At 70.1% G+C, this 26,303-nt stretch overlaps 1 protein-coding gene across 1 annotated transcript in view; it reads left to right on the top strand.

Moving 5' to 3' along the window:
- Window positions 1-952: 952 nt before the first annotated feature.
- Window positions 953-26,303, top strand: part of NOTCH1 (notch receptor 1) — a 41,151-nt gene continuing 15,800 nt past the window's right edge. The window contains exons 1-15 of the mRNA XM_045845953.1: window positions 953-1,248; window positions 2,981-3,062; window positions 18,155-18,417; window positions 18,918-19,256; window positions 21,113-21,235; window positions 21,704-21,937; window positions 22,246-22,401; window positions 22,597-22,782; window positions 22,927-23,040; window positions 23,494-23,607; window positions 23,915-24,148; window positions 24,228-24,338; window positions 24,929-25,121; window positions 25,338-25,483; window positions 25,623-25,736. Of these exons, the coding sequence (XP_045701909.1) occupies window positions 1,188-1,248; window positions 2,981-3,062; window positions 18,155-18,417; window positions 18,918-19,256; window positions 21,113-21,235; window positions 21,704-21,937; window positions 22,246-22,401; window positions 22,597-22,782; window positions 22,927-23,040; window positions 23,494-23,607; window positions 23,915-24,148; window positions 24,228-24,338; window positions 24,929-25,121; window positions 25,338-25,483; window positions 25,623-25,736 (2,470 nt within the window). The 5' untranslated portion in view covers window positions 953-1,187. The remainder of the gene's footprint in view (window positions 1,249-2,980; window positions 3,063-18,154; window positions 18,418-18,917; window positions 19,257-21,112; window positions 21,236-21,703; window positions 21,938-22,245; window positions 22,402-22,596; window positions 22,783-22,926; window positions 23,041-23,493; window positions 23,608-23,914; window positions 24,149-24,227; window positions 24,339-24,928; window positions 25,122-25,337; window positions 25,484-25,622; window positions 25,737-26,303) is intronic.

The raw sequence follows: 26,303 nt of genomic DNA, 5'->3' as shown, positions 1-26,303 counted from the left end.
TGTGCTCTGATTTCCTAGGGCTACGGTGGGCATTTTGGATGCCCAGCGCTTAGCCTGCCTTGGCACGGGAGGCCCAAATCCGGCATGGGCTCGGAGAAATAAATCATCCGGAAGGAGCACGTGGAGGCCCAGGTCTGCACGGGCGCCAGCAGCGGGTCTGAGGCGCCCGCACGCTTCGCGGAGCACCACAGGTGGGAGGCTCCAGGAGAAGGGGCAGGTCAGCGATGTGACCAAGGAGCGTCCAGAGGCGGGTCCCTCTTGGGGGAGCCGGTACGCAATCCGTGCGGCCAGGCGTTGGCCATGGGCTGTTCCCTTGGGGCACTCAGAACATCCTTTCCAGAGGCTGCGCCCGAGGCGCCACCATCTCTCTGGGTCAAGTGCCCCAGCAGTCAAAGCCAGGGGTGGCTAGTCTCGGTCTCCCAGAGGCTTAAAGCTGCGACCGCGGGGCGCCTGGGGGTGGAGGCCCTGGGCCAGGTTCTCGCCGCTCTGTCCCACCTCTCGGGGCTCAACTCTCCGCAGAGCACGGCCCCCCCGCAGGCTTCCCCCTTTTTTTTTCCCCAACCTCTACGCCCTCGCCTCCTCTGCTATTGAGATGCAAATAGTTGCCAATTGCCGTTGAGCCCGGCACAGCCACAGCTGGATCCTTCCGCAGTCCTGGACCAAACTTTGGGCCTCTGAAAACTTTCGAACGAGAAGTAGTCCCTAGGGCCGGCCCCCGAGTTCCCGCACCTCCACGTTCCCCAACGCCGGGGGACCCGGGCCCCACACGCGACCCCCAGGCCCAGGATGTGCAAGAGTGGTCGGGGCGCGCGGAAGGGCGCGGCCAGGGAGGGGGGACCGGGGTGCGGAGGGATCAGAGGGATCGGCGGGGGCGGGACCCAGGGGGCGGGGCCGGCGCAGCGGGGGCGGAGCGCACGGCCTCCCCGAGCCTCACTAGTGCCTCGGCCGCAGGAGGGAGTGCAGGGGTGCGGGGTGCGGGCGCGGGCGCGGTGCAACGGAGGGACAAGCCGGCGCGCGGAGCCGGGGCGAATAGCCGCGAAAGCCCAGCGCCGCCCGCCAGCCAAGGGAAGGGCAATAGCGGGCCGCTGCCGCCCGTGGGATCTCCCGGCGCTCGAGTGTGTGCCCGAACCCCGCCGGCCCGGCTCAGGAGGCCGCCACCGGGCGCAGCGGGCAGCCCGCGGGCAGGCATGCCGCCGCTCCTGGCGCCTCTGCTCTGCCTGGCGCTGCTGCCCGCTCTCGGCGCACGAGGTAGGCGCCCGCCCACCGCGAGCCTGCAACTTTCCGCGCCTTTCGGAAACTTTGGCGGCGCCCTACGCGCGCGCCCGGGGTGGCTGGGAGCGGGCGGCCAGGGTGGGAAGAAAGGGGGACCGGGTGCTCCGGGGCGGGGTTGGTGTGGGGGAACAGCCGTAGTCTGGGGCTGGGGGAGAAGGACTGACCTTCCCCCGCGCCGCCTGCCCAGTCGGGGTGGACTCGTGCTGTCCGCTCCCGGAGCCCGGGTTTGAAGTCGGGTTGAAGCCGGGCGTGGGGCGCCGGCAGCCCCCGGAGGCCCATCCCTGAGCTCGCGCCCTTCACTGGCTGCGCGTGGGGCTCGCCGCCGGGGCGGGCGAACTGCCTACCACTTTTCGATTTGAATCGAGTAGGTTTTGGTTTCCTGTTGCTTTGGGGGCCATTTATCTTTTTTCTTCGTCTCTGGCCCGCGCCAGGGGCGGATGTTGGGGCGCGGAGTGTGGGGTCCCGCGCGCCGCGTTCGCCTTTACCGAGCCGTGCCCCGGCCGGGTGCGGGGCGAGGTGGGCAGCGGGCGCGAGGCGGGCCCGGTCTACCTACCCCTTTGGCAGAGTTCGCGCAAAGCCGGGGAAAGGGGCTGGGGCCCAGGACCCACGGCTCCTGGCTGCCCCTCCCGCCAGTGCCCCCTCCCCACGGCGGGTCGCTGCCCACTGTCCTGGCTCACAGACAATTTGGGGAAGGGGCCGGTGTGGAAGAACTCAGCTGCGACCGGGGGACTCTTGCTTGGTGGAGTTCAAGTTTGGAAATCTTTCGGGAGTGGGGTGGGGGCGCTCAATCCTCTCTTCACTTACTTGGAGGGGACGGCTGAGGAGTCCAGTGGTGTGATCCCCTGAAAGTTACAGTAAAAGAATAGGCTCCCCACTCCCAGAAGGTAGGAATCCATGTCATGCCCAGCTTGTGGGGGGCGTTTAACTTACACAGCCCTGGTGAGATGGGTTTTATTCATGGATCTCTTCTAGGGAACAGGGTCAAATTCCTTCCAAAGGAGGCATCTTCCGTCCTCCACTCTGGCTGTGTTTGGGGGCGGGGGGGCTGGCGCGTCCCTGAAGATGCCCGAGGGAGCAGGTATTGGGTGTCCTTAGGGGCGGGGCCGGGTCCCCAGGGTGCAGTCCCGGTGCCCCAGGAGGCGGCCCTGGCACGACAATGAGCTGCTCTGATTCCTCGGCCGGCGGGCGCTTTGTTGGCGGGCGGGGCGGCTGGCCTTGCAGCTGTCGCATTTTCCCACGATCTCGGCAGCCGAGCGGGGCCACCCCCCCCCCCACAGCGCCGCCCCCTCACAGGACGTGTTTGAACAGCAAGACGATCCTGGTGGCTGGATAGGGGCCCCAGGCCGGCCGGACTCCCTGGCGAAAACAGGTTGGGGTGCCCAGTTTAGGAGGTGGCCCAGGGCCATCTCGGCTTTTCTCCTCTGCTGGCCAGGTGGCACTTCAGGTTGCCCTGCCCCCACTGCGGGCACGACCACTGCACCTGTCACCGCGCTGACCCGTCCCCCTGATTCCCACTTCAACCTTCTGGGCAGCACGTGGAAGCTCTTTGGGGTTCACTCGAGGGCCTTCTGGGGCCCCCTCCCCCAGCAACCCCATCACACCACGGAGCCTCTGAGGCGAGGGGCGGGTGATGCCCCTCAGGGTGGGCCCCTCCCTGCCGAGGGCCCCGCCGCCCAGGAGGCTGACCGCTCCTCTCGCCCCTCCCCAGGCCTGCGATGCTCCCAGCCCAGCGAGACCTGCTTGAATGGCGGGAAGTGTGAAACGCTCCCCAACGGCACGGAGGCCTGCGTGTGAGTACTGCCCGCGCGCCAGCGCCGCCCCCGCGGGACCTGTTGCTTTGTGGGCCGAGCCCCTGCCCCTGCAGCGGGGCCGGCGGGACGAACACTAGCCCATTGTCTTCTGGAGATGGCCCAGAAGGCTGGGCGTGGTCACGTGCTACTTTTATTGGACAAAGTCTGGCAATTACTTAATCACCCGCAATTATGCTGCGTGTGGAGCCGGTCTGGCCTCCGGAGGCTCGCGCACTCCTCTGAGGGTCGGCTCGGGCTCCCGGCGTGCGAAGTGGGGATCCCCGGCACCCAGTTTCTTCCTGAAGTCCCCGGGGGGACCCTTGACCTGCCGGGGAAGCTCTGGATCCTGTATGGAGAGGTCCAGCCCCCCTTGCCCTGCTGTCCGGGAGTGCCTCCTCTGGGCAGGCCGTGCCCCTCAGCGAGAGGTGGACTCTCCGGAAGCCAGAGCCAGCCTTCCCGGCCCCAGGCTCCCCGCCGGCCATCTCCTCCGGCCGCAGCAGCGAGGCCGGGGAGAGAAGCTGGAGCCAGGCCCGTTTGCTGCGCCTGCTTCCTCGGGGTGGGAGGTCGGGGTGGCATTCCCTGCTGGACGTTTGGTGTCCGTCCTGCCGTCCGCAGCGCTGACCCGGCTCCCTAACGGCCTCGGGTTCTCAGCTGTGCAATGGGCGTGTGTGGGCGCGGGTGGCGGAGGGCTGCGGTGTGCACGCCCGCCAGGGAGACCCAGTCGGCCCGGGGGAAGTTTTTCTTCTGTGGCCAGTGCCCTTCAACTTGAATTCATCCCTGATGGGAATAATGAGGAGGTGCTCGCTGGCTGCTGGGCGGCCCCCGCCTCCCCCTGGAGGCCCGCGGCCCGCGGCCCGGCGCGCCCTCATTCCAAGTGCAGAGGGCCCATTCCCTTGACAACCCCCAGCCAGCGGGCTGGCAGCCCCCCTCCCGGCTCCCACCCTGCCCACACTGAAGCCAATTAAGCGGGCCTGTGAGCAGTTTAATGGACAAAGCCGATTGTGTCTTTGTCAGATGCTAATGAATGCACGCTGCTTTTTGCTTTTTTTGGGGCCTTTTCCTCCTGCAGAAGCCTCACCGACGCTTGATGCCCTAAATCTTGTTTCCCTTCATTCAGAGACCGACAGCTGGGACTCAGTGGACGTGCACTGGCTATTGTTGGGGAGGCGGATTAATGCTGTATGATTAATTATGCGTGGCTTCCCAGAATGCACAGCTCTGCCCGCCCAATCCTGTGGGGGTGGGGGGTGAGTGTGTGCTTCTGCAGAGGGTTTGGGGAAGGCGGGAGGGGTGCTGTGTGGGGAAAGTGGGGGCAGTGTCTTATCGGTGCAACCACGGGGTAGGGGCACTCTGGCCCGGGGGTAGCTGGGGTGGCCCTGGGGCCAAGCTGGTGCCTCAGGCTGCCTGGGCCAGAAAGGGGGTGCGCTGGCCTCGGGATGGGACACCAGGGGGACAGTGGACGTGCGACGTGCCCTCCCACCCCTGAGCCTGGGCTCCCTGGGAGCCCTGCCAGGCCAAGCCAGGCCACGGATCAGGGTGCCCGCCTTGTCTCTGCCCAGGGGCCTGGCACGCCGCCGCCCCCCCCCCGCCACTGGGAAGCCTGCCTCAGTGCGTCCTGGCGCTCCGCCGAGCTCGGCCCACAGAGGCCTCATTGTGCAGCCCCCACAGATCCACTCGGAAGACGGGCGGAAGCGGCGTCCCCAGAGGCCCCACCTCTGGGTGGCACTGTTGTGCGGGAGGCGAGGGACCCCAGCCGGGTCGGGCCCCCGCCGGGTCCAGGTGCATTTGTGGGTGTTACGGCCACTGGGGGCAGGGCCCTGGCTCCCTCCTGTTCTGGGGCCTGTGCCTGTCCACTCGCCCCAGCCCGCACCGCCGCCCCGAGGCCCCAGTGGGGGGCGCTAGTGAGGGAGAGGCCCGTCTAGTCTGGCTGGGGGGGGGCACTGCCCTCTCCCCTCCAAGGTGCCGGGGCGCAGGCCTCTGGGGCCGGCCAACCTGGGACCCTCCGAAAAGTGTTTGACTGGGCCCGGCCGCTGGCTTCCCTGTGGACCGGGCGTGGGAAACAGCGGCATCGCCATGCCAGGCTCGCCAGCACCTGCTGAGTCACCCGTCCCCACCTCGAGGGCAAGGAACCTTCCCCAGAAGCCACCGGTTGGGCGGCTGCAGGGCTCAGGATTGGAGAAAGAGGCTCAGGCGTCTTCCCAGGAAGTCCCAGTGGCCCCGAGGAAGGGCTCCCCGCACGTCCCCGCATGTGTCCCCGTCTCTGCACGGCTGCCGTGGGCCTGCCTGGGCTGGTCACTGCCGCTCTCTGCCTGTGTCCGGCCTCCTCGCCAGCCCCTCAGTGCGGAGGGGGGGGCCACCGAGTGGGCTCCCCCTCTTTTCTTTTGGTTGGGGGAGGGGATTCGCAGGGACGGTCATCCCCCGGGGCGAGCTTGCATTCTTGGCCCGAAAGACCCGTGGGCCTGTCCAGCTCCCAGTCCGGGAGCCGAGGCCCCATGGGGACGGAGATGCTCCCCAGTGAGAAAGCCACAGCTTCCCTGGGCCCGTCCCAAGCGCTCGCAGATGGCCGTGCTGCCACGCCCAGCACCCTGGAGGGGCGCCCAGCCGGCCCGCTGGGGTGGGCTTTCGCTTCGGACCCTCCTGTGCTGGACGACGCCTGGCTCCGCCGCCTCGGGTCCCCAGGCCGCCGGGACTCGGGTCCCCCATCCGTCCCCTGTACCGTGGGTGTCGCGCACGAGGGGTCTCTCGGCGGGGCGTGAGGGCAGCACGCCGCAGGCCCTGGGTGGGGCCGTCGCTCCTGCCTTCTCCTTTTGAGCTGACGGTGCTGGTTTCGGGATCCTCATTCTCAAATGTTTCGTTGGCTAACGAGTTAAATCAGGGAATCCGAGAGGTGCCGTCTGGTGGGCCCCGCCAGGGCTGGAGGAGGGGCCGGCCCAGACCGAGGGTCTTGTCCCCCCACCACGGCTCTGCGCAGCAGCGGCCCTCCGAGCCTCCCCGCCCCGGGGGGCACCGGGGCGTCTGCCGTGTGCTGGGTTCTGTTCTAGGCGTTGGCGGTGCGGGCTCAGGGCGCAGGGAGCTGACTTTCCCATGTGGGGGCAGGAGAGGCGAGGGTGTAGGCGTGTGACCGTCCGGTGCAGGTGAGCACCGCGCCTGGGGCGGCTCCCCGACACCCTGCCACCCCGCGTGGATGGGGCACGGGAGAGGAGGCAGGCACAGAGAGGCCTCTTGCTCGGCCCCAGGGCCGCACAGCGCAGCCTGGGTCGGGCCCGCCTCCTTCTGTCCTGTGCTGCCCCGTCCTCCCTCCCTCCCTCCCTCCCTGCCTCCAACCCCCCCCGCCCCCCCGGGCCGCTCCTCGAGGGAGCCCGCCCGAGGCCGCCCTTCAAAAGAGGAGGTTCGGCGGTTCGGGCAGGAAGTGGCTTGGGCGGAAAGTGATTAGGCCAGCCACCTGGCTTCGAGGGACGAACACTGTGTGTCTCTGTCACCTCGTCGCACTCTTTCCATTGAGTCACCCGCGGCGAGTCGGGTGAGGTTGGGGAGGAACCGCTTCTCGCTCCTCCGAGCCCCGGGGCCTCCGCCGCCGGCGCCGCCGCGGGGCTTCCTCCGCGCACGGGAGCCTGGGCTCCAAGGACGGTCGCGGGTTAGAGAAACACGTGTCCACGGCGCGGAGACGTCAAGGAACAAGGTTTTCGTGAAAGGAAAACACCTTCCTGGGCCAGGCCCCGCCTCTCGGCGGCAGCCAACACTTTTTCCATTGAAAAGATCACGACAATGTTTTTTAGAAAGAGAAAGAAAGCCGCCCGTAAGCAGGAAGAAGGTGGGGGCAGGGCCAAACAGTTGGCCGAGGAGCCGCTCAACAGGAAGGAGGAGCTGGGACCCCGGCGGGCGGCCGGGGCGGCAGGGGAGGGACCCCAGGGAGTGACCGCTCCACTCCCCTTAGGTGGGCGGCAGAGGCCACTGCCGGCGGCCGGGGCCCCCCTGGGCGACGCCAGGCCAGGCCGAGGGGTCGCGCCCTCCTGGGCTGGAAGGACACTTTTCCTGTTTCATGTCTCGCCTGTAAACAGCGAAGGGATGTGGCTTTGCAGAGGTGACTGCATGTCTAGGTCGCTTTCCTTACGGTGGAGCCGTGGACAGCCCCACGGAACGCAGGCTGCGCCTAGGGAACCCGGGGTGGGTGGGGGATTCAGCTGTCTCCCACCCCTCCGGGGGTGGGGGAGGGCTGGCTCTGCCCTTGTTGGTGCCCAGTTTACAGGTGGGAAACACGGAGGCTGGGCCTGGGGGTGGGGCCTTGAGGCCGGCTGTGGCAGCTTTGCCCTGCAGGCATGCAGAACATGCCCAGAACTCCCCAGCGCCTCCCAGAGGTTTTTTTTTCATGAGCGGCTGGCCCTGGGCGTCCCGACGGTGGGTCAGGATGTGTGTGGTCCTCCCATCCCCGGCGGGTAGGGGCCTGGCTGTCCCCGGAGCCCACGTGGGCCCCAGCCCATGCCCCACCTCGGCGGGTCTAGAAGATGCGAACACAGCCTGGTTCTGGGTTCTGGGTTGCTGGGCTCCCCTCAGACATACGTCTCCTCGTTGGGCCTCAGTTCCCCTCTCTGAACGTGAAGGGGTTGCGTCCGGTGGCCCCCAAACCTCCCTTCCAGCTGCGTCCCGGCAGGGCCCTGGGCGGTGGCGTGGGCAGCGGCATGGTGGGGGCAGAGGGGCTGGGGAGTCGGGCCTGGCCATGTGGCAGGGCAGGTTCTGCCGGTCTGGGGCCAGCCCTGGGCTCCGGCGTCCTCACCACCAGGCCGGCTGGTGGGGCGCACCTGCTGGGGAGCAGGCGGCGATTGACAGGCGCTCTGTCGGGGGGCGGGCCGGCAGAGGAGGGCCCTTGCCCCGAAGCGGCCTTCCCCTGGCACCCCCTCAAGGCCTCGCCCCGCCCCACCCTGTTCTGGAGAGCACACGCAGGAGCTGACGACCCGACTGGGGGGGTGGATGGACACCCAGGGGCCTTGGTGGTAGATTACACGTGTACATTTTGCCATTTTAGCCCCTGAAAGTGTACAGTTCAGGGGCATTTGTTACGTCCACGGGGTCGTGTAGCCATCACTATTGTCCAGTTCCGGACTGTCCCCTTGCCCCAGACAGACCTCGTACCCACTGGGCAGCTGCTGCCCTGCCCCCGGCCCAGCAGGCCCCGTTCTGCTTTCTGCGTCTGGGCTGCCAGTCCTGGACAGGTCACGTGGGTGGGTGGGCTCAGAGGGCACGTGGCTGCTCGTGGTCCGCCTCCTCACGCAGCATGTAGCCAGGGCTCACCCACGCTGGAGCGCGTGTCAGGGCCTCCCTCCCCGGCTTTTATACCCGCCTGGGACCAGCCCGGTTGGGCCCACGGCAGGCACCGGGATCCGGGGCCTCGTACAGCCTTGGACACGAGTCCAGAAGAGATGAGGGTGAGGGCTGGCGGATGTCTGGAAGGCTTCCTGGAAGAAGCAGTGCTCATTTCTGGGCTCATGTGGCTGTCCCTAGTGGTGTGCGTCTGTAGGCCTGGGGAATTCTGGGAACAGAGCCCCCCGCCCCGATGTTTCACCACCGAGTGGTCCCCCTCCTTGCTGTGGGTCTCCCACTGCCCCTGGGACAGAGCATTCTGGGAAGTGGAGGCCCCTAAACCACCTCTTCCATTTCCTCCATGCCCCAGGGCAGGGACCCGGACGTCGTGACCTCGGGGTGAGCTGGGTGAGGCATTCCTCGCCCTGATGCGGAGCTGCTCCTTGACTGGGTGGACACCCCTGAGAGGCCTCCTAGGGGGCCTGGCCTCTCCTGCCGGGCAGCCCCCCGTCCCCGAGGCCTAGCTGTTGGTTGCCCTGGGGGTCTTGGGCCCTCCTGGGCTGGGGGTGTGATGGGTGCCTCCCTCCACCGGAGCCGTGGATGGAGGCTTGGAGCTTCCTGGAAGGAGCGCCTGGGGCCCTGGTTTGGCGCGGCCCATGGGGAGTACACTGGGGAGGCCCCCCAAACCCGAGGGTCACTCAGGCACGGCCACCAGGCCCACGTGCCGCCCGGGACCCCGAACCCCGAGAACTCATCCCCAAGGCGGGGCCGCGGCCACAGGGCACGTGCGGACTCACCTGGCCCTACCCGCACCGGGCTGCCCAGGGACAGGTGAGGCGCCGAGTGCGGCTGCCCTCACCAGTGGGCGGCCGGGCCGCCCCCCAGGTCGGGCACGGAGACATGTGTCACCGTGTCAGTGCTTCCCCACGGCCAGGCCCGGGGCTGCGACAGGCCGGCCCCACTCGAGTGAGTGGGTTCTCCCGGCCTGAGCCGCCCGCCCCTGGTCCCTGGGCTGGCTGTCCGTGTGTGTGTCTCTGAGGGGCTTGCACGGGCGGTCCTTCCACGCTGCTGCACGAACGGTCCTCTCGGCACTCTGCTGGCGCGGGTCGCCTGCCCAACAGGCTCTTGCCCACAGGTGGCCCCAGCGGCCAGCCTCCCCGGGCCCAGGGCGCATCTGTGTGGGTGTGGGCGCAGCAGGCCCACGGGGGGCGGGGGGTGCTGCAGAGCATCCGGGGCGCCCCCGCCCCCCTGTCCGGGACCAGCGGGGGGCCGGGGAGAAGCCTGACCTCGGTCCGTGCGCTGAGGTGCCGCTCGGTGGGCGTCTGCCTGGGGGCAGCTGCACCGGTCGTGGGCCCATCACCGGAGGTGCCCGGAGTTACGGACCCGCCCCGAGGGCCCACCTGGCCCTGCCCCGGCCACCCCCGTGGAGGGACCCCCGAGAGCGGAGGGACCCCCGAGGGCAAAGGCGGGCCGTCTCTGGAAAGAGCTGTCCCATGCGAGCAGCAGGGACAGGGACGGTCGTCGTGGGCCTCGGGGACCCACCGCCCACGTTTCCTCTCGGTTTCGATCGCCGGCGAGCGGAAACTGCAGTTACTGGAAATGAGAGCCTCGGGGGAGCGGCCGGGGCGCTTCTCTGTGTGCGTGTTTTCCCCGACAGCCGCTCAGCGAGAGGAGCTGGGAGCGGGGCCCGGCGGCGCGAGGGGGCCCGGGCCCCGCGGGGGATGCGGGCTGGGGCCTCGGCCCCACTTCCACCCCCCAGGCCCCCTGCCTCTTCCTCCTTGCACGGAGGGCCCAGCGAGGTGGCTGCCTCCGGGCCTCGCGGGTCCCCCTGAGGTCCCCCCGCCCCGTCAGCCGGGCCGGTGCTCCCGGGGGCGTCCCGCTGGTCAGCCTGAGAGAGGCTTCCGCCGCCCGGTTGAGCGCTGATGGGGGGGGAGGGGAGGCCAGGTGCAGCTGTGCGTCCGGGGGCCCACGCGCGTCAGGGGCTCACGCCCCGGTGGCTCCCAGCACAGGTGCTCAGCAGGTGTCTCTGCCGTGCTCCCCTGGGCCTGGGAGGCCGGTGGGGGAGCCGGGGGGTGGGGGGCGTCTGCAGGTTTCCGGCACGCCCGGCTTCCAGCCCACAGGGACACACAGCCCGGGACGCCGCTCCCACCGGGCCGGCACAGGCCCCGGGACCTGCCTGTGGGGTGGGTGACCTCGGCTGCTCGCCCACCTCTCTGAGCTGCCCTTCCCCGCTCCGGGAGGACGGTGGCCCGCACGGGAAGCTCGCCTGGGCACTCCCGACGGGCAGGGGCACGTCCTCCCCGCCCGCGGTGCTGTGCTCGCCTCGGCGTCTTACTGTGAGGTCACGGTGGCATTCCCACGGGCTGTTGGGAGTCGGGCGTCCCGTGCGCCTCGCTCTCTGCCCACCCACGTGTTACTCCTGGAGCCCCTTCCGGCCCCGAAGCTTCTTCTGAAAGCTCTCGCAGGAGCTAGCCCCGCCCCTGGATTTGGGCGAGGTGGAGCACGGGCCGAGGGTCGAGGCCAGCCCGAGAACCTCTCCCTTTGCCTGCGTGGAAAAGCCGCCAGGTTGCCCTCCACCCGTGCCAAGTGGCCCCGGGCCCCGGGGTCCCCCAGCGTGTGGTGTGAGGCCCCTCCGTCACCTGGCCCCGGCCCAGCCTGGGTATGGGCGGCTGGATTCTGTTGCCAGCATTTGCCGTGTCCCCAGGCACCTTGGTGGCTCTGCTGGGCCCGGGGTGAGAGGGCCACATGTAGACAGCCCGGTGTGCGGTGGGCTCCGTGGGCGTGGGGACTGCAGGGGCCTAGTGCTGTGCTGGGCAGGCGGTGGGGAGTCCCTGACTGGGGTGACCTGGGCGAGAAGGCCAATGAGAAAAGGGGGCTGGTGACCCAGGCAGGATGGGGTGACTGGGCACCACCACCTCTGGAGCCTTTGCCCCGTGCCCTGGCTCACTCAGGAGCAGCCCACGGCCGCGCTGCCAGGGTCCCTGCTGCCCGAAGTCGGGGGGTGTCCTGGGAGCAGTGGCAGGACACGGCGGGGGCTGGCCCTCCTTCGGGCTGCCCCGAGGCCGGTCGGGCGTGGGCCCCGTTCCCTCGTCCCCAGTGCCAACAGATGCCACCGTCCCTGAGGGTGAGGGTGGTAACAGGTGTCCCGAGCTGGCGTGGTCCTCCTGGACAGAGGGTGCAGCGGGGCTGGGGCCCACAGAAGCCAGCTGGGAGGCCCCACCACTCCCAGGCCTCTCGCCGAGAGCACCCCCATCCCGGGTTTTGTGTTTCGGCCACGCTGGGGAGGATGTGAGGATGCATTGTCTGCTCGGGCTCCCGGCAGGTCTGGGAGATCAGGTGGTCAGGGAGAGAGCCAGGCGCCCGGTGGGGCAGCTGGGGTGGGGTGCACGCCCTCGCCGCGTCCACGGGCCACCTGCTGGCCCTCCACTGCCTCGGGAGGCGGCCCTGTCCCGACTGCCCAGTCCCCCTCCACCCTGTCTGCCCCACCCTGAGTCTGCCCACCAAGGAAGGCCAAGAGGGGCCCTCAGATGCAGCGGGCACTTGTGGGTGGGCGGGGCCTGCGTGGGCCAGGTGCTCTGGTCCCGAACGGGCCGGTGTGCACGTGCAGGTCTGCTCTGGGACTCCAGCAAGGCACGGCTGGCAGCGTCCAAGGGCGGGCCGGGGGTGGCCTGTCTCTTCATTCTGGGGCCCGTGGGAGGGGCCCTGCTGTCCTCCCCCTGAGTTCTCAGGGTGCTGGGCCCACGCAGGGGCTGCCCCTGAGTGCCCGCGCCCGCTTGGCTGGGGGAGGGCAGCCCTTCCCTCTCCCACACCCCCGAGACGGCGGCTGCCCCGTGAGCAGAGGCCTGGAACCGCCGGCATCGGGTCTGGCTCTGGCCCTTGAGGAGCTCAGCTGGCGGCTGCTGACTTAATTACCCGAGTCTGGGATTAGTCCTCCCCGCGTGCCCGGCCCCAGCGCCCATCGGCCCTTCCCTGCGTCACGCTCCGCCCTCCGTGGGCGCAGAGGCCCCTGGCGGTTCCGGGGGTCCCTGGCTTCCCTGGCTGTGGGCGCTCCACGGGCTCGTCCCTGAGGGTCTCGAGGAGCCATTGGGGGTGGAGGGCATCCAGGAGGGCCCAGAGGAGGACACGCATTCCAACCTGGTCCCTGGCCTGGGGCTCTGTTTTTTGGGGACCAGGTGGGAAGTTCCTCACAGTGAGGGGAGCAGCCGGCTGGGCTCCCTCGCCTGGCAGCCGGGGGAGGGGGGCGCCCCCTCCTGCCAGCGGCCCCCGGGAGAGCTGTGCCCGCTGGCCCTGCGCCTCCCGCACCCCGCGGGCAGCCTGGGCAGCAGCTGGGCCGTGTCCGGGAAGCCGCTTGACCTCCGCGCTGGCCTTCCCATCCCTTCAGACCGGCACCCACTTCCCATGTCACGGGTGGGGCGGCGGGGGGAGGGGCGGTGCCGGGGGGCATTGTTCTCCCCGCGGTGGGAAAGCTGGCTTCCGGGGGACAGTTCCGTCCCCACACAAAGGGCTTCCCCGGAGCCAGGACGGACGACGGCGCTTTTCCTGCTCCCCGCTTCCCAGCGCGTTTCAGAGCGCCAGAGACGCCGCTTGGGAAACGGAGCCCGGACGGGGGCCCGGAGCCCTGGGAGCAGCTGCTCGGGCCGGGAGGCGGGGCCTGCCTGGGGGGGGCCCGTGGGCAAAGCTGCAGACCCCCACCCCTCCCTGGGCCCCGCCCCCTTTGGTGGCCATCCTGGTCTGAGGGCCCACTGGTGCCTGTCCATGGGGTGGCAGAGGGCACTGGAGGGGGGGAGGGGAGAGGGCTAGGAGACGGGTGCAGGTCCCGCAGAGCGCAGTGGAGGCCTGGCCCAGCCCCCCCAGACAGGTGTCTGGCCAGAGGATCCCTCCCGCAGGCTTGGAAGGAACCTGGGGCGCCCCATGCTGTGGCTCTCTGTCCGGGGGCTTCGGGAGGTGAGGACGAGGGGCCGGGAGCACCCACTTGGCCCGGGTTGCCCTGGCTCTCACGCCTCCCTGGGGCTTTGTTTCGGAGCTGAGCTGTTCTGCTGTCCCTAGTGGGGAGGGGCCCTGGTGGGGCAGGAGCAGGGAGGCCCTGGACAGGGTCTGCCCAGGGAGGGGCCCAGGTCCCGGGAACCTGCCCCACAGCCCCGGCCAGAGACACAGGTGGGCTTGTGGGCTCCGCCCCTTCAGGGGCAGTTGTCTGGGGTCCAGGTTCCTGTGCCCCTCGGTCCTGTGCTGTCCCGGCCTCGGTCTCCCACGGGGGCCCCACTTCCTGCGCCAGAGCAGGGCTGTTCTGTTCTGCCAGGGCGTGGGGGCCACCTGCCTGGCCGCGGCCCGGGTTTGTGCCTCGGTGGGTCTTTGCTTCGTCCCTCCGGACCAGGCTCTGGGGAGGAGGGGGCGCCGCACCAGGCCGTCCACACTCCCCGGCCCCTCCTCAGCCGTGGGTCCCAGTGACACTGAGTTGGTTGGAGCTGGTTACGGACAAGAAGGGGGAGGCCAGGATGGGACAGCTTCCACAGGTGTCCGTGCAGGCTGCCCGCACCGTGTTCAAGGGCCCCGGGGCCCGTAGGGTGGTCAGGCCCTCGCTGCATGGGGAGTCTCGGCCCCTGCTCATAACCTTTGGGGTGGGGGCCCCGGGCCCCGCAGACATGACCGCCAGTCCTCGTGCTGCTACTGCTGCTGCTGCTGGTCAGGGCAGGCCTCGGGGCCAGGAAGGCCCGTGTGACCCCCACGCTTTCCTGGAACAGGTGCGCCTCCCCTGGCACAGGGAATCCAGGCGTCGTGGGCCAGAGCACAAGTCCTCCCAGGCCCAGTGGTCGGGCGATATCGAGGATGTGCAGGGGGGCCCCCCTGAGCACATGCGGTCCCCAGGCCCCGCCCCCACTGCACCCGTGGGAAACTGAGGCCCTGGCAGGCAATGGTGCACAGGGGCGGGTGGAACCACGTGTCGCTTGCCCACCCGTGGGACCCCCGGCAGCACCTCCCCTGATGTCTCTGCCTCCTGCCGCGGGGTGGCCCCCAGCTGGCGCGGGACAGGGTCCGCCTCACCCCCGGGCCCATCCCCGCTGGACCGGAAACTCCTGGAGGGCAGCGCTGACTTGGTGGGCTTTGCAGCCCGCGGTGGCTTGCTCTCACTGGTCGGGGTGGAGGGGGCTATCCTCTGTCCCCTGGGGGTGGCAGATGGCCGCTTAGCTTAGAAAGGAAAACAGCACCATTTAGAATTGGTCCTGGGTGAAAGGTCGCGGCAACATCTGCCTCCGGACGCTCTCTGGAGTCACATTTCTATGGAGCGCCGCGCGGCGGGGGAGGGGCCTTCCACGGTGGAAATACTGAGGCTGGGAACAAAGCACAGGCCAGGCTGCGGGACACCGGGCGAGGCAGCCATTTGGCGCGCCTCCGGGCCGTGGGGGGTGGAGGGGGCCGGGCGGCTGCCGGAAGCCCCGGCCCTCCGGAGTCCCGCCCCCGTGCCCCCCAGCCCCACCTGTCACTCACCTGCCGCCTGCCAGGACCAGTCACCCGTTCCAGGGCTGCGTGTGGGACGGGGGAGAAGGCGGGTGGAGGCGCAGGCGCTGCGGTAACCGCAGCACGGCCGTGCCAAGGCCGCCCAGCATGGGTCCCGGGGCCCCAGGCGCTGCTGGGTGGTGTGGTGGCCTGGGCTGCTCTCCGGGCTGGCCCCGACAGGAGGGGCCCAGGGTCAGCAGGAGGTGGGGTTTGGGCCACCGAAGCCCTGGCCAGGGCCACTCGAGGAAGTCCCTGCATCTCCAGGCAGGCGTTGGTTTGGCCTGCCCTTGCCAAACCCAGGCACCTGTCCCCACTGGGCACATACAGTGACCTACCAGGACAGGTATCGAGGACAGAAGGGCCATCGGGGGCTCAGTCACCTGTGCTGTGGCCCTGGTCGTGTCCCAACCGGCCTTTCAGTCACTCCCACCTTGTTAGGGAAGTCTGGTCGCTGTGGGCAGAGGAGGGGGACAGGTATCCATCCCTGGGAATTTCAGTCCTGTGGCCAGACTTGGACACAGGTGCAGACAGATGCAGAGGCGGGAGGGGTGGCCTGGGCTGGAGCCCCGGGGTCAGGGCAGGTGTGACCATCGGGACTGGCCCAGGCCCAGACCCTGCCCCCCCAGCGACCTCCTGTCCTCGCTCCGGCCCTCCCCCCGCCAAGCACCTGCCCCAGCTGTCCCACCTGCAGGGGCTGCTGCTCCCTCGCGGCCCTGCCTGTCCCCTAGCTGGGATGCTGCTGGTGGTGGAGGGAGGCTGTGCCCAGGCCCGGCCCGGGAGCCGGCGGGGACCGGCGGGACGGGCAGCGTGCCTTCGCAGCGCGCCCGCCAGGCCTGGGCGGGAGCGGGGAGACAATGGGCCTTCTCAGCTGCTGCTCCCCGAGGAGGAGCCTCCCTGCCCCGGGCCCGGCCCCGCCCGCCGGGGCTGGCGGCCCACTGCGCCTGGCCGGGAGCAGCTGCCGCCCGCAGCCCCTGCCACGGCACACCTGCTGCTCGGCTGCCCTTTGTCCCTGCTTCCGACGCCTGATTTATTGGGTGCGCTTTCCCTCTTGCCCGCCCAGCCGAAAACAGCCTGGCTGGCTGCGATGTGCCCGGTCCGGCGGATTCTCCCACAGTCCTCCTCGCTGGGGCCCCCACTCAGGACGGGATGGCTGCGTGGCCGGCCGGAGGGTGGGGGAACAGGTTCACTGGAACACTGCCCCAGGGCTGGTGGGGTCAGAGTGCATATCTGGGCATGGCTTTCTGGTCCATTTGGGAACCCCCAGTGTCCCGACATGTTAGGGTGCTGAGTGGGGGGGGGTGGCTGTAGCGGCACAGGTCCCCCAGGACCAGTGAGGGGTGCCCAGCTCACAAAAAGTAGGGCAGGGGCGCAGAGAGCGGGGAGGGCGGTGTGGACGGCAGCCTCCCACCGCTTTGATGAGCGTGCCCTGTGTCCGGCACCCACTGCCCGCCCGCCCCGTCCGCCGCTGGGGAAGAAAAGGAGCCTTTTCTCCAGCGGGACTGGTAGCCAGCTCCCGCCTGACAATGGAGGGCATTGAGTGGGGTGGGGGAGGTGCTGCCCCCCCAATCAGCAGGATTGCTCGGTTCCCAGTGAGCTCTGGCCAGGACCAGGCGGCCAGTAACTGGATCCACGGGTGGGGCGGAGCCGCCTTCCCCAGACCTGGGGGGTGTGGCCTCGAGGGAGCCCCAGCCCTGGGTGCCTGAGCACCCAGCCCCCTGGGCCTGTGCCTGGCAGGGGAGCCCCCCTTCCCCACCGGGTGGGAGCCATGGCCCAGGACCGAGTCAGCGTTCCGGGCCCCCCGGGGGGCAGCTTGTTTTCTCGAAGCCAACTGGTCTGGGGCTTTTGGCTTCTGGCAACAGATGGCGGCCCAAGTGGCCACTTTGGGTGTGCCCTGCCCAAGCCGCTGCCGCAGATAAAAGAGCCTTCAGGGAGACGGCTGCCTCCCAGGCCTCAGGGACAGGGGGACAGTCCAGTTGCTGAGAAAGGCTCAGACGCGGGTCCCTGGAGGGAAGGGATTCCCCCAGGGCCACCCTGCTTGTGGGGGGCGAGGGGGGCAGGGGAGGGACCGAAGACTGGGCAGTGGGGATCTGTGTGGCCACAGACTCAGAGGCTGTGCCAGGGGGCGGAGCTGAGCCCCTGTTCATGGGGGACCCCCGGGCGCCCCACCAGCTCCTGCCCCTGTACGAGGCCCCGCCCACCCAGCGCCCAGGGGTACGGGTTCCGCGCAGGGGCCGCCTTCCCGGGCCGCCGCGGGCGCGGGCACGTTCCGCCTCGGAGGCTCTGCCCCTGGGAAGAGCAGCGCCTGGCTGGTCCCAGGGCCTCCGCGGAGCTTTCCCGCCGGAGCGAGGCCACGCAGTGACCCCGGCCGGCGGTTTACAGCCCCAGCTCCAGAGGCTGGGCCGGCAGGGGGCCGAGGGGGGTCCTGCGTTGGGAGAGGGAGGCGGGACGCCCGCCCCCCCCCCGCCCCCACGCTCAGCTCACCTGCTTCCGAGGTGCCCGCCCGGTGCGTTCGGGGGAGGGGGCACAGGCCCGCACGTGCGGCCACCCCCAGCCCACCCGGCCCCCGAGAGCTCAGGAAGGGCACTCTCGTTCCGGCACCTCGGTTTCTCCGGCTGTGAACCGGGTGGTTCTGGCCCTGGCGGAGGTGTTCTGGACTCCCGAGAAGACTCAGCTTCCAAAGGAGTAGCAGCCGGGTGCTGTACGCGGGTGGGGGTGGGGCCCCGCAAGGGCCCCGTCGGGGACAGCCCTCCACAGGGGCAGTTGGGCATCACGCCTGCTCTCGTGTCGATGCCCGAAGAAGAAGACACGGAGCCCCCTTTATCCCCCACGTGCGGCATGCTCGTCCTCGGAGAGAAGCTGGAGGGGAAGGAGGCGGGGTCTCCTGCGCCCCACCCCCCACCCCGGACAGTGGCGGTGGTGGGAATTCGTGGCCCCTTCCTGGTGGCTGGCTGGGGCGCTGCCTCAGCCACCTGCGTGGGTCTGGACGTCTAAGCCGGGTCCTACTGAATGTGCTGGACTCTAGCCTGTTCCCCCTTTACATGAACAGGATTTTTTGTGTGTGTGTGGAGGGGAAATTCGCTTTCTATAAAACTCTCGCCAATTGAACGTGTGCAGTTCAGTGGCATTGGCTCACTCACGACGCTGTGCGGTCACCCGGTGGTTCCAGAACCCGTCCGCTGCCCCTGGCAGAGCCCTGGCGGTGGCAGCCGCTGGCGCTGCCCCGGGAGCACCCGTGGCCCCGACAGACGCGGTGCTGGGTGGCGGGCCGGGCCGTGGAACTGACCCCTCTGCCGTGTCTGCCACAGCTGCAGCCACGCCTTCGCGGGCCAGCGGTGCCAGGCGCACAGCCCCTGCCTCAGCGCCCCCTGCAAGAACGGCGGGACGTGCCACGTGGTGGACCGTGGCGGTGCGGTGGACTACACCTGCAGCTGCCGCCTGGGCTTCTCCGGGCCCCTCTGCCTGACGCCCCGAGACAACCCCTGCCTCGCCAGCCCCTGCCGCAACGGCGGCACGTGCGACCTGCTGACCCTCACAGACTACAAGTGCCTCTGCCCCCCGGGCTGGTCAGGTGAGGGCGCGGTGGGCCGGGGCCCTGAGGACTCCTGTGGGGACACCCGGCCGTCCTGCGGGCGGACTGGCCCCGGCCCTGCCCCGGCGGGGGGACGTGCGGGCAGGTGCCCGATCTCTGTGGCTGGGGGAGGGTCCTGGGCTCTCCTGGGCCGCTGGGGTCCGTGATCTAGAAATAGCTCCGAGCCGCCCCCCGAGAGCCCCATCCCAGCCCCGGCTGTGGGGTTTCGGCCCCCCGTCAGGAGCTGCGGTGCCGGATGGAAGTTCCTGGGAGTGCGAGCAGTCCTGCGGGCAGACAGGCCCCGTCGCACCCTCCCCCGTCCTGGGACGGTGACTCAGCACCTGGGAAGTCCCCGCTCTGCAGAGGGATGGCCACGCTGTGCGGCAGGGCCCTGAGGACGGAGGAGCGGGTGCCGGGGGAGGGGGCGGGGGGAGCCCCGGCCACCGGGAACGGGGCGGCCGGTGTGTGACCCTCTCGCACCCCCCCCGCTCGCCCACCAGGGAAGATGTGCCAGCAAGCTGACCCGTGCGCCTCCAACCCTTGCGCCAACGGCGGCCAGTGCCTGCCCTTCGAGTCCACCTACATCTGCGGCTGCCCGCCCGGCTTCCACGGCCCCACCTGCCGGCAGGACGTGAACGAGTGCAGCCAGAGCCCCGGGCCCTGCCGCCACGGCGGCACCTGCCACAACGAGGTCGGCTCCTACCGCTGCGCCTGCCGCGCCACCCACACCGGCCCCCACTGCGAGCTGCCCTACGTGCCCTGCAGCCCCTCCCCGTGCCAGAACGGGGGCACCTGCCGCCCCACGGGGGACACCACCCACGAGTGCGCCTGCCTGCCAGGTACGGCCCGCGGGCCATGGAGGGGTGGCGGGGCGTGCGGGCCAGGTCGGATGGGATGTGCGCCCCTGACCGCACATTAGAAGGTGGCCCTGGGCGTGGGGGACGGGGGCGAGTCTGGAACCACGAGCGTTGGCAGGAGGCCTGCGGGGGGCCCAGCTGCCCCCCCGATCCCCAGCTGCCCGTGTCTGACCGGGGCGGTGTCCGCTGCTACTGAACCTGCGGCCCACGACCCCCAGCACCCTTCCCCTGGGCCGGGGCCCCGCCAGTGAGGCCTGGCCCCGGGCTCCCTGGGCCAGCGGGCACGGCCCCTTGTGAGCGCCCCTCACGCGGGTCCCCGGGGGTGCAGGTGCAGGCCGCAGGAGCCTCCCCTGGGCAGGGAGCCCCTCCCCTATGCGAGCCCGGGGCTTCCCCTGCTTCCGGGGGTGGGGCCACCGGGACCGGCAACATCGTCACTTCCCCCGGGGGTGGCCCTTCCCTTCTTCCCGTCCACGCGTCTGTGTGTGTGTGTGTTTGGCGGGGGCTGCAGCACGGCTCCCTCCCCCGACTCCGGCCCGCCAGCAGCCCCGCTCTGCCAGTTGTCCGCACTGGGCTGCCCGTCCCAGTTCTCGTCTGACTCAGTTTTGTTGCCGGTGGTCTAAAAATAACGAGCCCGAGGAGGTCTGAAACCTCCGGGTCTGTCCGTTGCACCCCACGGTGGGGAGGCAGGACCCCAGCAGGGGAATGAGGGAGGCGTGGGTGGTGTGTGGGTACAGGAGGAGCACCGCGTCCGGCTGACCCGTGGGTGACCTGGGGGGTGCCCTGGCGCCCCCCCCCGCCCCCCCCACAGCTGGAGCCTGGCCTGGCCCCTGTGAAGAGGAAGTGCTCTCGGGGCCGCCGCCGCGGTGCTGCCTGTGCGTGCAGAGGCCCGGCGCGTGTACTTCCTGCGTGTCCCTGGGTTCCCCGCTCGCCACCTGCGTGCCCCAGCTGCTGGCCACTGGTCAGTCACCAGTGTCTGGGGGGCTGAGGGCTGAGCCCTCTGGCCAGGCCCGCCCCAGGCCCTCAGTTCAAATGCCTTCTTGGTGGCTGTGTGTGACCTGGAGCCTGAGACTTCAGTGCTGGCCCTGCCTGGGGGCCTGGGGTGAGCCCAGCCCTCCAGCCCCACCCGCTAGAGGAGGGGACCTTCCGAGGCACGGGGCTCCCCAGCGCCGGGGGAAACGGAACACAGGGTCTGGGCTCTGGTTCGGGGCGCTCCCCAAACCACTCTGATTTACACTGTGGCTTTTCCTGGCCGGCTGATTTTGCTCCAGGGCAGCTAGGGGGGAGTGAGGGGAGGGGCTGTGTCCCCAAGGGCAGGGGAGTGTTCAGAGGCACCAGGAGGATGTTAATTAGTAACCGGCTGTGGTCTGGCTATGGCCAGGCACACCTCTCTCTGGGCTGGTGGTTGGACCAGCGGGGCGCTGAGTGGATTAATAGCTCACTGGCCCGGGACTGTGGGAGGAGCTGGGAGGGGAGGGCTATGGCTCCGTGCTCCTCCAGGACTGCCTGCCTGGTCCTGCTGCCCCCGCTGCCCTCGCTGCCCTGCCAGCAGGCCCCATGGCCCCCTGCAGCCCCAGTGAGGTGGCCTGTCCCAGCCACGGGAGCCGAGGGGAGCGCTGTGCCCCAGAAGGGCCTCTAGGACAGACCCCCAGAACCCGTGTGCACAAGTCCGTCTGTCCAGCGCCCTCTACAGAGTGGTTCCTTGGAGAGCCACGTGCTGCTTGGTGTCAGGAGTGGGGAGGGCGGGGAGTGAGTGGAGCGCGGCCCCCGAGGACCCCCGGGCAGTGGCATCGAGGGCTGAGGGCCGACCGGGCCCCTGGCCCCTCCTGCCGCCACCGTAGGCTTCACCGGCCAGAACTGCGAGGAGAACGTGGACGACTGTCCGGGGCACGGCTGCCAGAACGGGGGCACCTGCGTGGACGGCGTGAACACCTACAACTGCCGCTGCCCGCCCGAGTGGACAGGCATGTCCTGGGGGGGCCGCAACCTCGCGGGGACGCCACCCCCTCGTCCTGCGGCTTTTCCGGGAGCGGGGAGGGCTAGCAGGGAGGGAGGGCCTGGAGCGCCTCGTCCAGGCCAGGACGGGTGGTGTGACCCGGGGCAGCCCCTCCGCCCACGGCCAGCATCTCAGGCCCCCACCCCGGTGGTCAGCGCAGAGGTGGGCCCAGGCAACCCTGCGCCAGAAACAAGTCCCCAGGTTTGAGCCCAGCCTGCTGGGCAGGACGTAGGGACGGTGGCCATCCAGTTGGGGGGGTGACAAGCCCGTGTGGACCCCAGTGCACACAGAGCAGGGAGACAGACGCCCCGCCCTGGTGCCGAGGGGGGAGGGAAAACGGGATTCAGGCTGGCGCCCCAGGAGTCCCCCCAGGAAGGCTTCCTGGTGGAGGCGGGCCCGGCACGGGCTGGGGCTGAGGGTGCCACCACCCCCGCAGGGCAGTACTGCACCCAGGACATGGACGAGTGCCACCTCATCCCCAACGCCTGCCAGAACGGCGGCACCTGCCACAACACCCTGGGCGGCTACAACTGCGTGTGCGTCAACGGCTGGACCGGCGAGGACTGCAGCGAGAACATCGACGACTGCGCCAGCGCCGCCTGCTTCAACGGCGCCACCTGCCATGACCGCGTGGCCTCCTTCTACTGCGAGTGCCCCCACGGCCGCACCGGTGAGGGCCTGCTGGCCCTGGGGGCGGGTCCTGCCGGGGCTGGCCGCCCTCGACTGGGGGTTCCTGGGGCTGGGCGGGCACGCGTGACCTCGCTGCGACACACAGGCTGGCTTTGCAGGGCCCCCGGGGATGACGATGACCCCACGGGGGCTGCCTGGGGCCGGGCTGGGTGGCAGTCAGCTCCTGGAATAACCCCAGTGACCCGGGACACTGGGCAGGGACCCGGTGGGAGGCCCCTCCTGGGGCGTCTGGGGGAGCGGGAGCGGGCGGGGGTGGGGCGGCCCAGTGATGGCCGACGCCCCGCCCAGGTCTGCTCTGCCACCTCAAAGACGCCTGCATCAGCAACCCCTGCAACGAGGGCTCCAACTGCGACACCAACCCCGTGAACGGCAAGGCCATCTGCACCTGCCCCTCGGGCTACACGGGCCCCGCCTGCAGCCAGGACGTGGACGAGTGTGCGCTGGGTGAGCACCAGGCGGGGGGTACCCCGGCGTGGGGGGAGGTTGGGGGGCTGGGGAGTCGGGTGGAAAGGGAATCTGCCCTCGGAAGGTCCCTCGTCTGGTCGGAGGTCCCGTCCCCGGTTTGATGGGGGCGGAGAGGTCCCAGCGTGTCTGAGGCCGGAGCAGCCCCTCACCGTGCTGCCCCCCGCCCCTCGCCAGGTGCCAACCCCTGTGAGCACAAGGGCAAGTGCATCAACACGCTGGGCTCCTTCCAGTGCCGGTGCCTGCCGGGCTACACCGGCCCCCGCTGCGAGATCGACGTCAACGAGTGCGTCTCCAACCCATGTCAGAACGACGCCACCTGCCTGGACCAGATCGGGGAGTTCCAGTGCATCTGCATGCCGGGTGCGTGGGCCAGCCGGGGAGCCCGGGGCCGCCGGGGGTGGGCCGGCCCTGGGAGGCCGGCGGGCTGCAGACCGGGTGTGGGAGGTGGGGGACGTGGCGTCCAGGCCCAGACCGACCTGACCCTTGCCCCCGCCCCCGCCCCAGGCTACGAGGGCGTGTACTGCGAGGTGAACAAGGACGAGTGTGCCAGCAGCCCCTGCCTGCAGAACGGCCGCTGCCTGGACAAGATCAACGAGTTCCTGTGCGAGTGTCCCCCAGGTGCGTGGTCGTCCCCCCGGCCCCCTGGGGCTGGCGTCCGCCCGGCCCAGCCTCACCCTGCGGGAGCCTCGGGAGCAGTGGGGTGTGTCCAGGCCGGGCAGGGGGACTGGCCCCGCACCTCCCCTCACTGGGTGTGCTCACCTGGGGCGGCGAAGCCCAGGGCCCAGAGACTCTCCTTCCTGCTGCTGGGCTCCCCGGACCCCTGGGGGGTTTGGGCGGAGGGGACCCCGGCCTGGCTCCCTGAGGGCTCACAGCGGGGGGGCGGGAGATGGCCTGCAGAGGACCTGAGGGCCAGGAGGGCTTGCGGAGCCCCCGGGGGGCTGAGTCTGCCCGCCGAAGTGCACTTGGGGGAGGCCCCTTGCGGGCACCCCCGGTCTGGGCTGGCCAGGGCTCGGCCACCGGGCCATGGTGCCCGCCGTCTCGGCTGACAGCCGCCCCTCCACTGGGCCGCAGGCTTCACCGGGAACCTGTGCCAGTACGACGTGGACGAGTGCGCGAGCACGCCCTGCAAGAACGGCGCCAGGTGTCTGGACGGGCCCAACACCTACAGCTGCGTGTGCACGGAGGGTGAGGCACCGCCGGCTGTGGGGCCGCGTGGACCGGGGCAGAGCAGGCCGCAGGGTTCAGGGGAGGGGCAGTCGGAGCTGAGGCGGGGAAGGCGATGGGGCCCTTCAGCCTGGGGACCCTAATCCCCGGTCCGGGGGTGCAGCTCAGCCCTGACCCTGGCCGCGTGGGCACCTCTCGATGAAAGACAAACCCCCAGCCTCCCCCTGCGGGGACGCAAGTGGTCTGGGTCTGGTGGCAGAGTCCCACGGCAGGAGACAGACTAGTGCCCCGGGAGCCGCCGCCCTGAGCCCCGTGCCCCGCCCTGCAGGCTACACGGGACCCCACTGTGAGGTGGACATCGACGAGTGCGACCCCGACCCCTGCCACTACGGGTCCTGCCAGGACGGCGTCGCCGCCTTCGCCTGCCTGTGCCAGCCGGGCTACACGGGCCACCACTGCGAGACCAACATCAACGAGTGCCACAGCCAGCCCTGCCGCCACGGGGGCACCTGCCAGGACCGTGACAACGCCTACCTCTGCCTCTGCCTCAAAGGGACCACAGGTGCCTGGCCGGGGCTCGGCGGGGGGCGGGGCGGGGGGCAGGCTCAGGAGCTGACCCCCAGGCGTCCCCCAACCCCCAGGACCCAACTGCGAGATCAACCTGGACGACTGCGCCAGCAACCCCTGCGACGCGGGCACATGTCTGGACAAGATCGACGGCTACGAGTGTGCATGTGAGCCAGGCTACACAGGTGAGGCGCCCGGGACCCGGGGCCCCGCGGGGCTCGGTCCCGCCCAGGCCTCCTCACCGCCTTGCCACAGGGGCCGGGGCTGTGCTCAGAGGTCACGGTCAGCAACGTCCCCAGGGCCCACCTGCCGGCTGCCAGCCTCGGCCGGCCGACTGCAGCGGGGACCACGGGGGTCCTAGGCTCCAGCCGGCACTGGGCAGCCGAGGCCGAGAGCAGAGCCAGGGTCCCGGGCAGCACTGCCTGGGCATGTCCTGGCCGTCTGGGCCTCAGGGGCCCCACAGTCAGAGGGGCGGTGCAGGCTGGGCCCCTGGGGCTGCTGGGAGGGGACTTGTGAGCGCAGTGCTCGCCCCGCACAGGGCACTGAGCTGGGCCAGGCCGGCTGGAGCTGCACTCACGCACGGGACACTCCCGCAAAATGCCTGCTCAGCCAGCTCACACCCCGAAGGACCAGGTGGAGGTCTGGGTTAGCACCCCCGGCTTACCAGAGGGGGAAACTGAGGTCCGGCCTAGACCCCACCCTCCGAGAGCCCTCCTCCTCGTCCTCCTCTGGGGGGCCCTGGCGTAGGAGCTGAGCCCCTCCCCCCCCCCAACAGGGAGCATGTGCAACATCAACATCGACGAGTGTGCCAGCAGCCCCTGTCACAACGGGGGCACCTGCCAGGACGGCGTCAACGGCTTCTCCTGCCGCTGCCCCGAGGGCTACCACGACCCCACGTGCCTGTCCGAGGTCAACGAGTGCGACAGCAACCCCTGCATCCACGGGGCCTGCCGCGACGGCCTCAACGGGTACGGGGCGCGGTGGGAGGGCCCTCCGGTCACTGCCCCGGAGCCAGACCGTTGCCGCTGTCCTGGGCACTGTCGAAAGGACTGTGAGGGTCAGCGGGGGCGGGGGCACCTCCCTGCCCTCGGGCCATAGCAGAGGGCTGGAGCCGGGCAGACCGGCCCCGGGCCCAGGCCGCACATGGCGGCCACCCCTGAGCCGCAGCGCGGTCACCTCTGCAGGTACAAGTGTGACTGTGACCCCGGGTGGAGCGGGGCGAACTGCGACGTCAACAACAACGAGTGCGAGTCCAACCCCTGTGTCAACGGCGGCACCTGCAAGGACATGACCAGCGGCTACGTGTGCACCTGCCGGGAGGGCTTCAGCGGTGAGCCGGCCGCAGGGGGTTCTGGGGGGCGGGGCGGGGCCTCCGGGCGGGGGGGGGGCGGGGCAGAGCCGGGCCAGGCCAGCCGTGGGGCGGGGCACACGGCGGTTGATGGGCACTGACCGCTGCTCCCTCCGCTCAGGTCCCAACTGCCAGACCAACATCAACGAGTGTGCGTCCAACCCGTGTCTGAACCAGGGCACTTGTATTGACGACGTGGCCGGGTACAAGTGCAACTGCCTGCTGCCCTACACAGGTGGGGGCGGGGCCTGCGGGCGGGGCGGGGCCTGCGGGCGGGGCGGGGCCTGCGGGCGGGGCGGGGCCTGTGGGGCCTGGGTGCGCTGCGGCTTTCTCCGGGCGGCCCAACAGCCATTGTCAAGAGTTTTGCTCGTCCTCGGAGCCGCAGGCTGGCTGCACGTGGGCTTCACCCTGCGGGTGTCACTGCCACGTGGGCACAGAGAATACGGGGTGCCCAGATCACATTTTAGTCTAAGCCAGTCCCAGCTGTTTCACTCGGAGGTGAGAGGCGGAGCCCTCGGCTGCGGAGGCGGAGTCTGTGGCGCGTGGTCGCCCCCGCAGCCCGGGTTCAGGCCACAGCACGGGGCGGGCTGGGGCCAGCCGCCCTCCCTATCCGCGGCCCGGCGCGGGATTCTTTTGACGGCAGGCCCTCTTTGTGTAGACAAACAAGGAGGCTCTGTCCCCACTGAGCAGGGGCTGGAGACGTTTCCCTGGGCGTCCCGCTTCTGTTCCTGTCCCGGCCGAGGGGGATCACAGGAAGTACCTCCTACCCAGGACAGACAGGCAGAGAATTAAAAATCTGGAG

Source organism: Phyllostomus hastatus, unplaced genomic scaffold (genome assembly GCF_019186645.2).
Source record: "Phyllostomus hastatus isolate PE091 unplaced genomic scaffold, TTU_PhHast_1.1 phas_contig_495, whole genome shotgun sequence".
NCBI classification, from domain to species: domain Eukaryota; kingdom Metazoa; phylum Chordata; class Mammalia; order Chiroptera; family Phyllostomidae; genus Phyllostomus; species Phyllostomus hastatus.
Note: the sequence above shows the minus strand (reverse complement) of the source record. Positions and strands in the feature narration are given on the sequence as shown.